The sequence below is a fragment of the Salvia hispanica genome, chromosome 2 (genome assembly GCF_029641045.1).
Source record: "Salvia hispanica isolate PSC_SH4W2 chromosome 2, Shi_PSC_v1, whole genome shotgun sequence".
Classification (NCBI taxonomy): Eukaryota; Viridiplantae; Streptophyta; class Magnoliopsida; order Lamiales; family Lamiaceae; genus Salvia; species Salvia hispanica.
The window spans coordinates 14,908,140-14,923,241 of NC_142693.1; the positions used below are offsets into that span (position 1 = coordinate 14,908,140).

General features: G+C 38.3%; 2 protein-coding genes across 5 annotated transcripts; both read left to right on the forward strand.

Annotated features, from left to right (window-relative positions):
• The first annotated feature begins 617 nt into the window (after positions 1-617).
• LOC125217123 (endoribonuclease E-like protein) lies at positions 618-4,278 on the forward strand. Of its 4 annotated transcripts, none has more exons than XR_007175567.2 (7): positions 618-799; positions 877-1,166; positions 1,459-1,624; positions 2,168-2,412; positions 3,097-3,284; positions 3,377-3,651; positions 3,847-4,278. XR_007175567.2 is itself a non-coding variant. In XM_048118950.2 (6 exons), the coding sequence occupies exons 1-6, from the start codon at positions 655-657 to the stop codon at positions 3,579-3,581; spliced, it is 1,239 nt and encodes a 412-aa protein (XP_047974907.1). In that variant the 5' UTR covers positions 618-654; the 3' UTR covers positions 3,582-3,815. The 4 variants fall into 4 exon arrangements, 1 of the variants encoding a protein (XP_047974907.1); XR_007175568.2 differs by having other exon boundaries at positions 3,850-4,278; XR_007175569.2 differs by lacking the exon at positions 3,847-4,278 and adding an exon at positions 3,729-3,815.
• Positions 4,279-5,367: 1,089 nt separating this feature from the next.
• Positions 5,368-10,365, forward strand: LOC125213569 (glycine-rich domain-containing protein 1-like). The gene is made up of 9 exons (XM_048114192.2): positions 5,368-5,463; positions 5,765-5,938; positions 6,326-6,443; positions 6,527-6,778; positions 6,938-7,387; positions 8,113-8,648; positions 8,925-9,120; positions 9,245-9,412; positions 9,501-10,365. Exons 2-9 carry the CDS (start codon positions 5,781-5,783, stop codon positions 10,182-10,184), a joined length of 2,562 nt encoding a protein of 853 aa, XP_047970149.1. The 5' UTR covers positions 5,368-5,463; positions 5,765-5,780; the 3' UTR covers positions 10,185-10,365.
• The last annotated feature ends 4,737 nt before the right edge of the window (positions 10,366-15,102 follow it).

A 15,102-nucleotide genomic window follows, 5' to 3' on the forward strand; every position in this document is an offset into this window, starting at 1 on the left:
AGATGAGCAAGCAAGACAATTAGTGATTGACTGGAGAAACAATGAAATGAGGTATACAGAGTTGTAAAATTTGGGAGGATTAATGTTACAGACTGGATAGATGTAGATATTCTGACATTTAGTGTGTTTACTTGGTCAATTCGGTTTGATCCCTAATTTTGCTAATTAAAGTCCACTTCCACTAATTTAATTTCTTAATCTAATCTAACAATATTTTATACTATCTTTATGACCTGTTCATAATTTGGAAATTGTTGTGAAGCACACAGGCACAACAAATTCTGCACCTTTTGTACTTGAAATGAATCTCTGGATAGCAATTTGACTTAACATATTTTCAATTTTGTATTGAAACATGCTAATTCTTTTTTATAAGTTTGTGAGATTCGTTCTGAATTTAAGACATTTGGCGGTAAATTTTTTTATTTTTTTGATTTAGAAAAAGTGAAGATCAGTCTAGAGTTGATTAAGTTGGAGAAATTATTATAATTAAGATTTACAATTCCAAGCAAACGTCGTCGTTTAGAAAGGGGGAAATTCCCGCGAGGGTTTAAAGCGGGTTTATGAAACGAGTAGTGCGACGTCGTTTTGGTCGGCGTTTCTTATCTCCAAATTCATTTCCTTCCTTGTCGACAGCTCAAACAGACCGCTACCATGGCTTGTAAACTCTCTCTCTTCACCTCCACTCTCTCTCTAATCCATCCAGAAATATCTCCACGTTCTGCAAAATTACCACTTCAATTGCTAACTTCTCAAATTTTCCAAAGCTTTACAGCTGCGAAATCCAGAAGAACCGTAGGTATGCTGTATTTTTTGTTTTATCGCTCATTGTTCCCAGCTTTAGTTCAGCAATTGGAGTGATTCTCTTTGATTCAGTTGAATGGAAGATTTGTGCTGCCGCAGCTGGAATGGAGGTTGAGGTTGAAGCTGACGTTGAAGTTGAAGTTGCAGAGGGGTACACGATAACCCAATTTATTGATAAGATGATCGACCTTTTCCTGAACGAGAAACCTAAGTCTCGAGATTGGAAGAAATACTTGATTTTCAGAGATGAGTGGGGCAAATATCGGCAGAAATTTTATAATCGGTGTAAAACCCGCGCCGATTCTGAAAAAGATTCAAATATGAAGCAAAAATTGATAGACCTGTCGAGGAGAGTTAGAAAGGTAAATTCTCGTGTATTTTTATTTACTTCGCTCAATTGATTCCTCAATTTTACTACTTTGTAAACATAGCTATGTCTTCGCTGATCTTTGATTTCACTCAACTAATTGTTCTTATTCCAATAATTGGTTTGATCTCTGTGGTTTTGGAAAAAAAAATAGCAGTGTGGCATAACTGCTTATGTGCTACGAATCAGCTACTTATTGTCTTATGAAATGATTGGAGGATTAGAATGTGTATTATTAGTTGAAAATTTCATTGTAGCTACAAATGAATCACACATGAACTTGGCAGATTGATGATGAAATGGAAAAGCATACTGCACTGCTTAAAGAGATACAAGAAAGTCCCATGGATATCAATGCTATTGTAGCAAAGAGACGTGGGGATTTTACAGACAGTTTCTTTCGCCATCTCACGTTGGTCTCAGAAACCTATGACAGCTTGGATGACCGAGATGGTAATGCTTTTGCATAGCTTATCCAGTCCAACGGATATGTTTTTAAGCGAGTTTTATTTTATATGACTTGGTTGAAGTGTCTAGCCAGGAAAATAGTGTATTCTAAGTGATGTGGTGCTTAGAAGTGCTTCATTTGTTTTTGGATGTTCGAACTTGGGATATAATCATGTAATAGGGCGTATGCAATTACTTTTGCCTCTCATTATGCCAATTGTGAAATACATATTGCTAGTCTACATAAGTACTTTTAGTGTTAAACATGCTTGACTTCTGTTGTATCCTAAGAATTTTTTAAATTTATAGTCCGAGTCCTAGTGTATGCATGCATGTTCATATATAATCAGTTATTGAAAATACCTATAAAAATTATGCAATAGGGGCTCACGTTATCATCTAATTTGGATTTCATTACCCTAGTTTTATTTTCCAGTGTAAATTCAGGCATTGCGTTGTCATTTTTGTTTTTCCTATATATTATGATTATTATAACTGATTGTCAAAGTTCTCGAATAAGGGTCTGATTGTAATCTTATAATTGAGCAGCGGTTGCTAGGCTGGGGACTCGATGCTTATCAGCAGTCAGCGCTTTCGATAATACTCTGGAGATTGTGGATACATTAGACATTGCACAGGCTAAGTTTGATGACATCTTAAACTCCCCTTCAATAGATGCAGCATGTGAGAAAATAAAAGGCCTAGCCAAGGCAAAAGAGCTTGACTCTTCTTTAATTCTATTGATAAATGGTGCTTGGTCAGCAGCAAAGGAGTCAGCAACTATGAAAAATGAGGTGTGAATCAGCTTTCCATATTCAAAAATCTTATTAATACCTGAGATGTCAATTTGATTTGAAAAGCAAAACACCGTTCATTTGCTTTCCATTTATCATTCTCCGCTATACGCTGTGACTCTTCTTTTTTTACTCTACCTATATTATTCCCATCATTGATTTAAGGTCTTAGACTCTTAATGGGTTGGACATTCAATAAGCTGATTGATTATTCTTCTAATGGTTTGCAACAATTACATAGTCTACAGCAAACATGCATCAAATTTATAACATATTTTCTTATGATACTTAGATGTAGTTTATATCCAGTTGGCTTGCATTTCTCAATTGGTTTTGAGAAAAGTTGCTCTTAGGATTTTTAATTGCTCACCAAAATGGGCTAAATCCATTTCACAAGGCTAAAGTAGCAACAGCGTAAGTATTAAGCCACACTGCCACCTAGTCATTGTGTTTAGGCGAATTTCTGATATTTCAAATGCCATTATTCTTTCTGAAGTAGACACTACTCTAAACGCCAAAACCTCCGTATGTTTTTAAAAAGCATCCTAATTCTCATTATTCTTGAACTAAATCATTGTGTTTATTTCTTCCCTAAAAATTACTTCTCATGCAACATTACTATTTTATTTTCTCAAGAATTTGGTGTACATTTTCATGCAGTTTATAATGAGCAAAATTTTGTAGGTGAAAGATATAATGTATCGTATATACAAGGCAACACAGAGCAGTTTGAGGAGTATTGTGCCCCAGGAAATTAAACTCCTGAAGTATTTGCTGAACATCACAGATCCTGAAGAGCGATTTTCAGCATTGGCCACCGCTTTCTCGCCTGGCGACGAACATGATATCAAACAACCAAATGCTATATACACGTAGTGAAAAATCTTTTTTTCCGAACTGTTTAGCCATATAAAAGATTCAGAATCTGTTTCTGATGTAACTGCATCTTCATCTGACGTTTCAGAACTCCCAAGGAGCTGCACAAGTGGATTAAGATCATGCTCGATGCATACCATCTCAATATGGAAGAGACTGAAATCAGGGAAGCCAAGAAAATGGACCAACCTATTGTTATCCAGAGACTTTTCATCCTTAAAGAAACTATTGAAGAGGAGTACTTGGAGCAAAATGCCAAACCAGAGACGAACACAAATTCAGAAGACAGCTGATGTAAACTTTCCATCAAAGGGTGCTCTGCTAAATCTGTGGGAGCTAGTAAACCTATAAGTTCACTTGAAGGTTTGTGCTTGTTTCCTTATTTGGATGAAATTAACTGATGCGTCTTTCATAAGATTGACATAGGCTATTTACCTCAGCTCACGTGTATCACTAGTTGCATCCGATGTATGTAATCACGATTTCCTTTGAGCCAAAAATATGGCGTATGGTTGGCTTTTTACATACTTTTCGGTTGTGGTATTTGCGTGATTCCAGCAGTTGCTTAGTTCGTCAAGATATTGAGATGGTGATCGAGATCACGTTTTGGAGGGGGTGATGCCTTCTTCTTAGGCTTTTATGTGAGCAAAAAAAGAATATCATGCAGTTTGTGCAGCAGCTGATGTTTTCTACTGAAATTAGGCCCAAACTGCAACTTCATGTGAAATTTCTGTGTCTTCTTTTTCCTTTTCCTGAATTGCTAAACCTATGCAAAGAATCATGGGGGCAGGTGATTGATTTTAATTTTTTCTATAGTGAGCTCAACCAATAATTAATACGTGCATTATTACCACTTTATAATTTACAGTCTACGAGGATGGCGTGTAAGTTATCATTTTTCTTTTATATTTTATGAAAAAGACAAATGTAATTTATGTTTTGTTATTTAAAGTGGGTCATATATCGACGTGGACCTCCTTGTACTTCCTATGCTACACATTGTGACAAATTCTATTCATCACTTGAAAATTTCCCAATTATGTCCTTCTCTAAAATAGCAATTACCATCTCCATTTACCATTTTATGGGAAAAACCTCAAGTTTTGATGAAAACTATATTTATCGTGTAGGTGTAATAATTAGATAATTTTATTTGTCATTTTTTTTTGTTTAATAGAATACAGATTATTGAACGTGTAAATAATAGATATAACAGGGTGGGATTGTAATACTGTGACCCCACTTCATCTTTATCTTTTTGGTCTTTCAACTGCCAAGCCATGCAAAGAAAATTATGGTATATTTGCTCGATTTATTGCAATATATTATGTCAACCATAATTAAGATAGTGATTTACAGACATGATATTTGTCATAATTTTCTATTAATTTTTTAGTAATTAGTACAAAATTTATACTGGTATTTAATGTTTAAATATTCCTTCCCAATATGATTTTTTTTAGAAAATTAAATATATTCTATTTCATTAATACAACAAATCATATATTCCGTATATCCTTCAACAATTTTCACAGTATCTCAATTAAAAAAGTAATCATATGCCAAATGATGTTAGGATTATTATATACTATTACAGAGTACTCTGTATAGTAATTTATCTACAAAATGGAAAATAATTGTAATTAACAAAATCAATTGTGTACGGAAATATGTAGGTAGGAGTACTAGTACTTATTTTTTAGATAAGGCTATTCAATTTAATTTGATTTCCATAAATTGATTTATCTCTATCTAAAGTATATTTATCAATATAGATAAAAAATAGTTACGGGGAAAATAAGCGAATTATGACTCAAAGAGTTATAATAGAAAACGTATGACATTAGCTGGTTAATAGAAAACGTAACAATTGAGAAAAGTAAACAGAGTCTCATCATTTTAAATCTTTTGATTTAAAATAATAAAAATAATTTCGTCATACACAAATTTAAATATAATTACTTGCAATAAGCCTATCCAAAACGAAAAGAATAAATTAGTTGTGAAACAGCAGTTGAAGGGCATTCCATTATGGAAGAGGGTAGTTTCGTCATTCACTCCCTATTTGTACTACTTGAACTAAAAATATCGTACCCATGGAATATGCTATAAATACCGGTAAATTCAGCGCTCATTCCTCATCTAATATTTCGTCAACGGAAAAGTAATTTTGAGGTGAACTTCCTAACGCTTTCTCGTCATCTTCTGTTCATAATCATCCTTCTTTTTCCGATCATCGTTTTCAGTTAATATAATAGTTTTGCTTGCTAATTTTACGTTACACTTAAGTAACATAATTTTGTAGAACAATTGTTAGTTTACTTGAAATCCGAAACGGAAGTGATCAGGATTCCGTTCATTTACTGAATTGATATCTGATTTGGGGATAGATTATACTCCGTGTATTGAATTTCCGATCGTGCGCTTTTACTGGCTGTGAAAATTCTGTTTTCTTAGTGTGTTATTGTTTCGGTAGTTAAAAGCTGTGAAGAATGGAGAAGCAGCAGGAGTTGGAATGGGAAGCAGCACAGAACACTGAGATCAACGTCGACCTTGTTTCCGCCGCAAAAAGGCAGCTCAAGTTTCTCGAGGCTGTTGATCGGAACCGTTGGCTCTATGACAGCCCTGGCCTAGATAGGGCCATTTACAGGCAAGCAATTCGCGCATCTATTTGTTTATTCTAATAGTTGATGTGTATAGATCATAGATGCTTAAATTAATGGATGATTGGTGATTGTAGTAGAATGCTTAGTAGATGCCGTGTTTTGAGTAGTTTTAATGTTATTGATGATGTTTTAAGTCGGCGGTCTATTGCTATGTTGGCACGCTCCTGATAACCGGAAGCAAATTCGACCTAGAATTGGAAAAGTTGAATTGCTATATCCCCTAACAATAGTGCTTAATATATCTGTTAATTGATCAGATCTCTTGGTATGTAGTCAGGATGATGACTTTGTATCCACCATCACAAGGATCTTCATCATAGTTTCTACTTTCTTTATCATCTTAACGGGAATCGTCTTTTTTCTACCACTAGGTACAATGCTTATTGGCTTCCAATGCTGGCGAAACATTCTGAATCGCCACTTTTTGAAGCTCCATTGGTTGTCCCTTTAGATTGTGAATGGATATGGCACTCTCACAGGCTCAATCCAGTATGCCTCCACGCTCTTTACTTTATTGTTGACTTCAGCAATGTATTGTGTTAGCACAAGATTGAACTGGCCTAATCCTCCAGGTTAGATACAAAAAAGACTGCGAGGAGTTCTATGGCCGAATTCTTGACAACAAGAATGTTATTTCTTCTGTGGAGGGAACTTCGAGAAAGCAAACCGAAGACGCTTGGAAAAGATTATTCCCCGGCGAGCCATTTGAACTGGATTTGGAACTTCAGCAAGAGAATATCTCTGGTCAAGGAGTAGTGGCAGAGAATTTCACGAAGTATGATTTGATCGCAGCTGCTCAAAGACAAGCCCCTTTCTTTTATCAGGCAAGCCTGATAACTATAGTCATTTTAATTTTAGGCTCCTTTTATAGTTTCTATATATACATTATTTTCCATTTTTAGAGTCATGCATCAAACAGTGTCTATTACTTGATTCAGAAAATTCAATCTTTTCGTGTATTTTCTTCTCCTTTTATATTGCAGGTCTCCCAATGCCATATGAACGACACTCGCTATATTATAGGAGCTGTGGCAAGGTACAAAGGATTTCTGCACCTAATCAAGAGAAACAAGGAGAAAGGCATCAAGAGCTTCTCTGTCCCCACTTACGACATTGACCTTATCTGGCACACTCATCAGTTGCATCCAGTGTCTTATTGTGAAGATCTTCTAAAAATAATGGGAAAAATTTTGGAACATGATGACACTGATTCTGATAGAACAAAGGGTCAGAAATTGGATGTTGGGTTTACTGGGACGACCAAGACCTTTGAGGACCTGTATGGCCATAGGTATTGGAGAGCTGGAGCAATGTACAAGGGCAATGCCCCTTCACCGGTCAGACTTACTCCTTACTTGGGCACTGTCACGAAGAAGGTAGCAAGTTTGAATGAGAGCCCAATAGTAGCACTTCCTGCGACAAAAGTTTTTGAGGTACTTCTCAAGACCTTTACAACACTCTTTGAATAGACATGTATGCATATTGCATTGCACTAGGTTGATTTTATGCCACCATTCTCTTTTCCGCTATTATTTCAAACCCATAAATCCTTAAGCACACTGTTACATCACCATATAGCTGGGGAAATGGTTTTAGCACAGCATCTTTCAGTTTCTGGGATTAGAATCTATAAAGATCAAAAGTTTATGATATGAACCTGTCTTTACCTGAGATACCCTATATCACATACTACCCTGTTTTACTTTGATATGTGATCCTTATCCACCAAATACGATTCAGCTTTTTTGATGACAGATTTTCTCTTCAGATCATTTGTCCTTTATGGTTGCATATGCTTATAATTGCTTCACAAATTAAATCCCTTTGTATCTTGACTCACACAAGAATTCATTTTTAAAGAGAAAAAGAAGCAGATGAAAAGAAAAGAAAGAACGAAAGAAGTGGAGAGACTTCTATTCATACTGTTTTGCATCATGCTATTCACAGCGAGACTGAATGCTTTGTTGAGAATCTGTTTCTCAGAGACAATATAACAATAGTCATTTTCTTTTGAACTAAAGCATTCTAGATATTATGTCTAATCATCCTGTACAAATGGGGCTTCAGCAGTCTATACCATGTTTCTCCATTATGCATGATTAAATAGGAAAATGATATGGCTAAAGTATAAAATTGATATGTTTATTCAATTCTTCAGGTCATGTTGGAGTTTGTGAGTGTAAGGAATCTTCCAGAGGGACACAATGGAAGTCTCTGTGTGTCCTTCAGTAAATCGCAGCCAGATATGATCTTCAATGCAAAGAGAACCCTGAAAATTCTCTCTGAATCTGGTGAGAAACAAGTGGCATGCTTCCAGTGTGAGCCTACTGGGAATCTGCTCTTTGAGCTCATGTCCTCACCTTCTGTTTCACCGCTCATAAAAAAAGTCAAGAACATAGGCACTACTTTCATATCTCTGGAAGACTTCCTGTCACCTGACTCCAATCTTACTGTGGAAAAATGGTTGGATTTGGTTCCTAGTTCACACATCACGGAATCTAAGCCGATTGGCTTGCGAGTGGCCATATCAGTTACCATACCTACCCCAGCACCACATAAACTTCATATGGTTCGGTCTCGGCCATTTTCGAAAAGTTCTTGCTTGTTCCCATTGCCAGTCAGGGCCCAATTCTCTAAAAATTGGGCACGCATAGAAGATGAGGAAGGAAACATGGTTCTCAACCTGCATATGAGGTATCTAAGATTTGTCTTTCCTTCATTATAAGTTGCAGTGTTTTTGGGCTTAGTTGGGTGCGTATGTATGCATTTTGTATTCCTTCTACTTAATTTTGTTTCGCCATCTCACTTTTAACTTTTTCGTCATTATTTAGCTTGAAGTTGGGGTAGTAACTAATGCAATATGCTTAGATTATCTTATGGATAATGTTATAAGAAGTTGTTTGGATGGAAAATGTACATATTTGGATTTGAAGAACAGTCTACTTATGTTGTATAATCTCCTGATTTCAGAGATCAACATAAGTCAAAAGGCAAGAAAGAATCTAGGAAGAAAGTAGTGGTTGGAATCATGGATTCGGGCAAAGCATGTACTCTGGCCGAGGGTGCAGAGTCCAAGTGGTCTATGGTGAATTCTCCATGGTCCCTTAAGCTTCCGAACACAAACAATGATGACGGACACCTCTTCGAGATGACCGGTCCTCATACTGTATGTATCCTCCATTTTTACATTTTGATTTGCTATACAGCAAAGAATCTCCAATAGAACAACAAAGAATCTCTAGTTTCTTAGGCATTATTCTTTTATGTTCATAACATCTGTGTTCATACAGGTAAGACTTTTTCTTGGTGGAAGGCTGGACTATGAATCAAGGCGCTGTGCAAAACACAAAGCTGAGCATCAACATGAACCTCACCTAATAACAGCTGTAAAATTCTCTACTGAAGAGCCATATGGAACAACAGTGGCATTACTTGACATGAAGTCTGGCACTGTCAAGGTACTATTATTGTGTGTTAAGGAACTCAGTCATGTTCGGTTAAGTATATTAATCACTCATCACTTTATTGCTATTTTTGGGATTTTAGGTAAAAGAAGACTGGTTCGTTTTGCCCAGCCTCATAGTTACATTTATACTAGGTAACATATTGAGAAATGAAGGGCATTGCAATATGGCGTTGCACAGCGAAGAACTCTCAAACGAAGCACATAATATTGCAGTAGGAAAAGAGACCAACCAGGCTCCTCTGCCGAAGGAATTGGTTGCAGCAAACACAGGTGTTCTCGCTGGAGGTTGTGGAGGATGTGGCAGCGGATGTGGAAATGGAGTGAGGACCGTGGAGTCTGGTGGTTGTGGTGGATGTGGAAGCATGACGGCTAACACAGGTGGTTGTGGTGGATGTGGTGGTAGTGGTGGGTGTGGAAGCATGATGGCTAAAGATGGTGTTAGCGGTGGCTGTGGTAGTGGATGTGGTGGTGGATGTGGAAGTGTGATGGCTAAAGATGGTGTCAGCGGTGGGTGTGGTAGTGGATGTGGCGGTGGCTGTGGTGGTGGATGTGGAAGCATGATGGCTAAAAATGGTGTTAGCGGTGGCTGTGGTGGTGGATGTGGTGGCTGTGGTGGTGGATGTGGAAGCGTGATGGGTAACTCCGGTGTTAGTACTGGTGGTTCTAAGAACATGGAGAAATCTGGTGGTTGCGGAGGTTGTGGGGCCGGCGGCTGTGTAGGCATGAGCGACGGAGGCTTAAACCAAGAGATCGTTGTTGCGTGATATGTGAGGCTACCAGAATGTCTAAACTGATTGTGTGTATATCCAATAAGTCAGTTTGTGTGTGTGTTTGTAGTCATCTTGATTCTGTGAGAGAAGCCACTCAGCGGTGACATCTCCCTTGATTGTGTGTGTATGCAAACTATTAAGGTCCTTTTTCAATAAATCTGTTCATTATTTGCAATTTCAACTCTACTTTCAAAGCATTTCAACTAGTACTAATTGTGATTGCCACCATATTTATTGGTGGAAAAAATATTTAAGAGCATTCACAATGGTTAACAATTTGCTCATTCATAGAGACCACGATGTGCATGCATGTGGCATTGCAGAGTACTAAGTCTCTGCAAATTGCTGCGGGTGCGATTTATGCCCAATATTTTTTAAAAAAAAATTGTTCTTAGATTTTAAATGATTTTCGAATTAACACATAAAAGAAGTGATAATATATAGCGGTAGAAGAGACATCTCTCTTTCTTGCCGCTAAGGTTTAAAACTCGGTGGCCTCAAAAATATTGTTTAGTAATTTTAGTGAAATTTGGATTTTTATTAGTCTATGCTCCCTCTGTCCTACAAAAAATGTTACACTTTTGGGATGATACGAGATTTTAGGAGGCTTTAAAGTGGAGAGAGAAAATATGATTTTTATATTCATATGAGAGAGAATTTTTCCAAAAATGAAAATGTGATATCTTTTGTGGGACAAAACAAAAAAAAAAGTGTGACATCTATTATGGGACGAAGGGAATATAAATTATGATATACGGTTTATATCATTTAGATAGGGATGGGTCAATACTGTATAACAGTATGAAAATTGCGCTATGACAAAATATCATACTGTTATTATACCATATCGATTTTTCAATATACCGTAATATCATTATGCAAAAGAAAAATATTTTATACACAAAATATTTAAAAGTGGGATTTCAAATATTTTATTCTTTTTTAATGCTATATATAAAAATATACTAAAGAGTAAAGGCCAAAATTGGTCCTAAACATATGACCATTTTACATTTTTCGTCCTAAGGGTAATGATCAATTGCTAACTTTCTTAAGTTACTAACTTGTTAACTCATCAACGCAATGTATTAAAAATGTCAACACAATGACATTAAAATGTATTTTGTTGAACTTTAATATAATGTGTTGATATTATGGATTGACATTTTAATGTCACTGTATCGACTTTTAATACACTGCATTAATGAGTTAGCAGAGTTAGTGATAAGGCTAATTTCATGCATTGGTTATGTAGTGAAAAACATCACATTTCTGCTGGATCTAACAAGTTTTGTTAAGCCAGGTGTGTGTGTAGCGCTAGATCCAGGAGATGCTGGAGGAGTAGATCTAGCGAGGAGCAGGAACGGAATCAAGAGGAAAAGCTAGAGGAAGGAAGCCAAAAGCTGAGGGCAATCAAGTCAATCAATACCTCGCTGGGCCCCACCTCGAAGCTTATAAATAAAGGAGTGCGCAACAAGAATGGCAGATCGGTTACACTCCACACACAGTCACGCTCTTAGCACACACACTAGGGAAATGGGAAATTTGGGGTGGTTTTCGTTTTCGTGAATTACGTATCAGTGCACCACCGTCCCTTGAGGGCGAAGAAACAATTGTTCTCTTAATTTCTGTTTACTACTCTGTTCCGTCTCGAACTTCACGTTTGGAAGTCGAGCTTGTTGTTTTGTTGCTGAATCAGTTTATCCGTTCTGTTTACGTTTGATTTGCCTTGATGAAGTTGGATTTCGTGTTGATTATTATGACGCTTGCTATTTTGGTTTGTTTATTTGAGATGTTCTCTTGAATTTGTTGCTGAATATTTTAGGAGATTCGAGAATCGTGGTATTGAAGTTGTGTTCGGTTGGATTTTTGTTCGGATGCTTGGATCCGGAGTGGATTTAGCATCCGAAGTGTGGATCTGAACAGGGGAGGTGAAATTTGTGCATGAGATTATGGGGATTTTGTTCTGCTTGGTTTGCTTCGTCTAGTAGTGTGATTTCCGTCGTTGTTTCGTTTACCGTTAAAATTATGTTTCCAATCTACATCTGAGTTTGTTTTTCTCGATCTCTGCATTTATTTGTGTTCGTTGAAGAAGATGAAGTCATTTTCAGTTGATGCTTTAGTTAGTTAGGCTGCAGATTCGATTCTGTCCGTACTTACCTTTTTCAGAGTTTGGTCCCCACTTGTTTTAATCTCCTTGGTCTAGAGATGTTCGTAGAAGTCCCAGATCTAGTAGTTGATTTGATTTAGTTCTTATACATAATTCATTTTTTTGCCTAGATCTAGCAGTTAGCATAGCATACTTTATTTCCAAATTCACTTAGTTAAATTCCTCAACCCAAAATATGCGTGGCAGCAGCCAACCCAAAAATAGTTTCCAATTCTCTACGCATGTATTTTACGAGTCCATCTCTGTGGGATCGATCCCTACTTCCCTGTGCTAGTTTAGTATCTGTGGTTGAGGGTTTTGAAGGTTTGCTTGCGTACCAACGACCAGACTTCCAGTCTTGTGAGTCTCTAGACCTTGTGATCTAGTTGATTTACTGGATCTAGGAAGTGTGTAATTAGAAATTGATAGGATACAGCAAGCAAGAAATCAACTCTTCAAATGGCGCCGTTGCCGGGGATGGATGGCGTAGTTTGTTTATGTGTTTAGAGATTTGGTGTAAATAGTTTTAATCTTTTGAATTTCGCTTTTGGCAGTTTATGAGCAAGGGCTCAAGGTCAGGAATCTGGAGCAACCCATCTTGGTCAAGGAACGTGCAGTTGAAGTGGCAAGTTAAGGAATCAACATCCGCCATAACTACCAGATCGGGGTTGTCAACTGTAGATCCATTTCCGTTTGAATCAGGGAGTGAAGAAGAGTGGAATTCATCGGGGAAAGAGGATTCACGGTCGTCGTCAGAAACTGAGCATTCGGAAAGGGAGGAAGAGGAGTCTGTAATGGCAAACTTAGTGGACCTAGACCCAGAGATTGGTTCGCTAACTGCACATCTCGACGGAGAGCCAGCTCATGCCATAGTGTCAAATCAACGTCAGCGGTCTATTGAGATCAAGACGAATGTGCTGGGCGTTTTACCTACATTCTCTGGACGGAGGAATGAGTGTCCTTATGAGTTTTTGAACGAGTTTAGTAAGCTATGTAGCATCCAGAAAAGGCCTAACGAAACTACCGAGGAGGACTATCGCCTGCGAGCGATTCCATTTGCATTGAAAGGAGAGGCAAACACTTGGTTGCTGAGGCTTCCACCTGACTCGATCACCACATGGAGGGATTTCAAATTGGAGTTCCTGGACTATTTCTTTCCGTCCAATAAGACAAACGCTTTGAAAAAAGAAATTCAAGAGTGTAAGCAGGACTACGATGAATCTTTAAGCCAATATTGGTCTCGGTTTAAAGGCCTGCTTGACGCTTGCCCAAATCACAGGATGACGGAGGCTGAAACATTTTATCTATTCTACGAAGGGGCAAATCCTGAGTCCAAGGACTTAATGAATTCCTCGAGCGGGGGGAATTTCACCAAGAATAAGGCAAGCGAGGCACGCGAGATTCTGGGAAGATTAATCGACGCGAAGAAGGCGTATGACTGCCCGCGTGCTATCATGAGGAGAAGCTCCGCGAACACAGTTAAGGAACGAGAAGGAGAAGAGGTTAGAGACAGAATAGATCGACTGGAGAAGGCACTGCTAAATGCCATTGAAAAGAAAAATACCCCTGGGTCGACTGATAAGGAAAAAAACCCAGGTCAAGAGGAACATCAGCTTCAATTTTACAATAATCCCTCACTCGATGGAGATTTCCAAGCTCAAGTGAATGCAATGGGGAATTGGAATCAAAGTAATCAAAATACCAACTGGAACCAGTGGAAGATTAAGGAGGCACCATGGAGGGACAATCCTTGTTTCAGATGGGCTGAAGGGAACCAACAACCACAGTCACAACACCCAGGTCCAGCGGAGAACCAGCAGACATGGCCCAGCCGGAATCAGGAAGGACCACAGCATAATTCTAACTGGGCAGGGAAGCAGCAAGAGGGGCTGAACAACTGGAATTTCCGTAACCAAGGGGATCAGCATAACTGGAACAACAGGAACCAGAGCAACCAAGGGAATTCTTATGTGCCACCGCATCAGAGGAACAATTCAGGAAACAATCAAAATTTCCAACAGAGTCACCCAGGTCCAGCAACCCAGTACAACAATAATCAAGGAGGTCAGGGAAATTTTCGCCAGAACCAGGTGGTTGGAACCAATCAAAATCAAGGATTTAATCCCAGTTCAATTCAAGGTTTCCGACCACAGCGGAATCTTGATGACATGGTGCATGATCTGGTAAATTCCCAACAACACATGCAGAATAACATGCAGGCTAACAATGACGTGGTGCACAAAATTCAAGATGCCCAGCAGGAGCAGAAGTCTGCCATGGACATGCTGGCAAAGCAGATGTCCCAGTTGGCCACGTCGCTGAACGAAATGCGGGGAAATGAAGGGAAATTGCCTGCCACTGTCAAACCACCAGACCGAGCAAATATTAGTCAAATTACCTTGAGATCGGGGAAAGGCTATGAAGGACCGAAGCAAGTGATAAACGAGGAGACACCCTCACAGATGAACGGAGAAAAGGGGAATCAGAAGTCTCGAGGAGATGATCCTGGACTCAGAGAAATTCCTATACAGGATGACCTCCAGGAGGGAGATTTAAGGGGATCTATGCCTCGACTAAGTGACCCATTTTTCCTTGATCCAGAACCTGAGTTGGAACTTAAAGAGGGAAGCAGGGAGACAGGTGCAGCCCCAGCAGGGAGTTCCACGAATGCAGTAAAGCGACCCAAACCATTCCCATATCGAGGAGAAGCCAAGAAAAAGAAAGATGATACTGAGGACCTTGTGGAAATATTTAGTAAGCTGG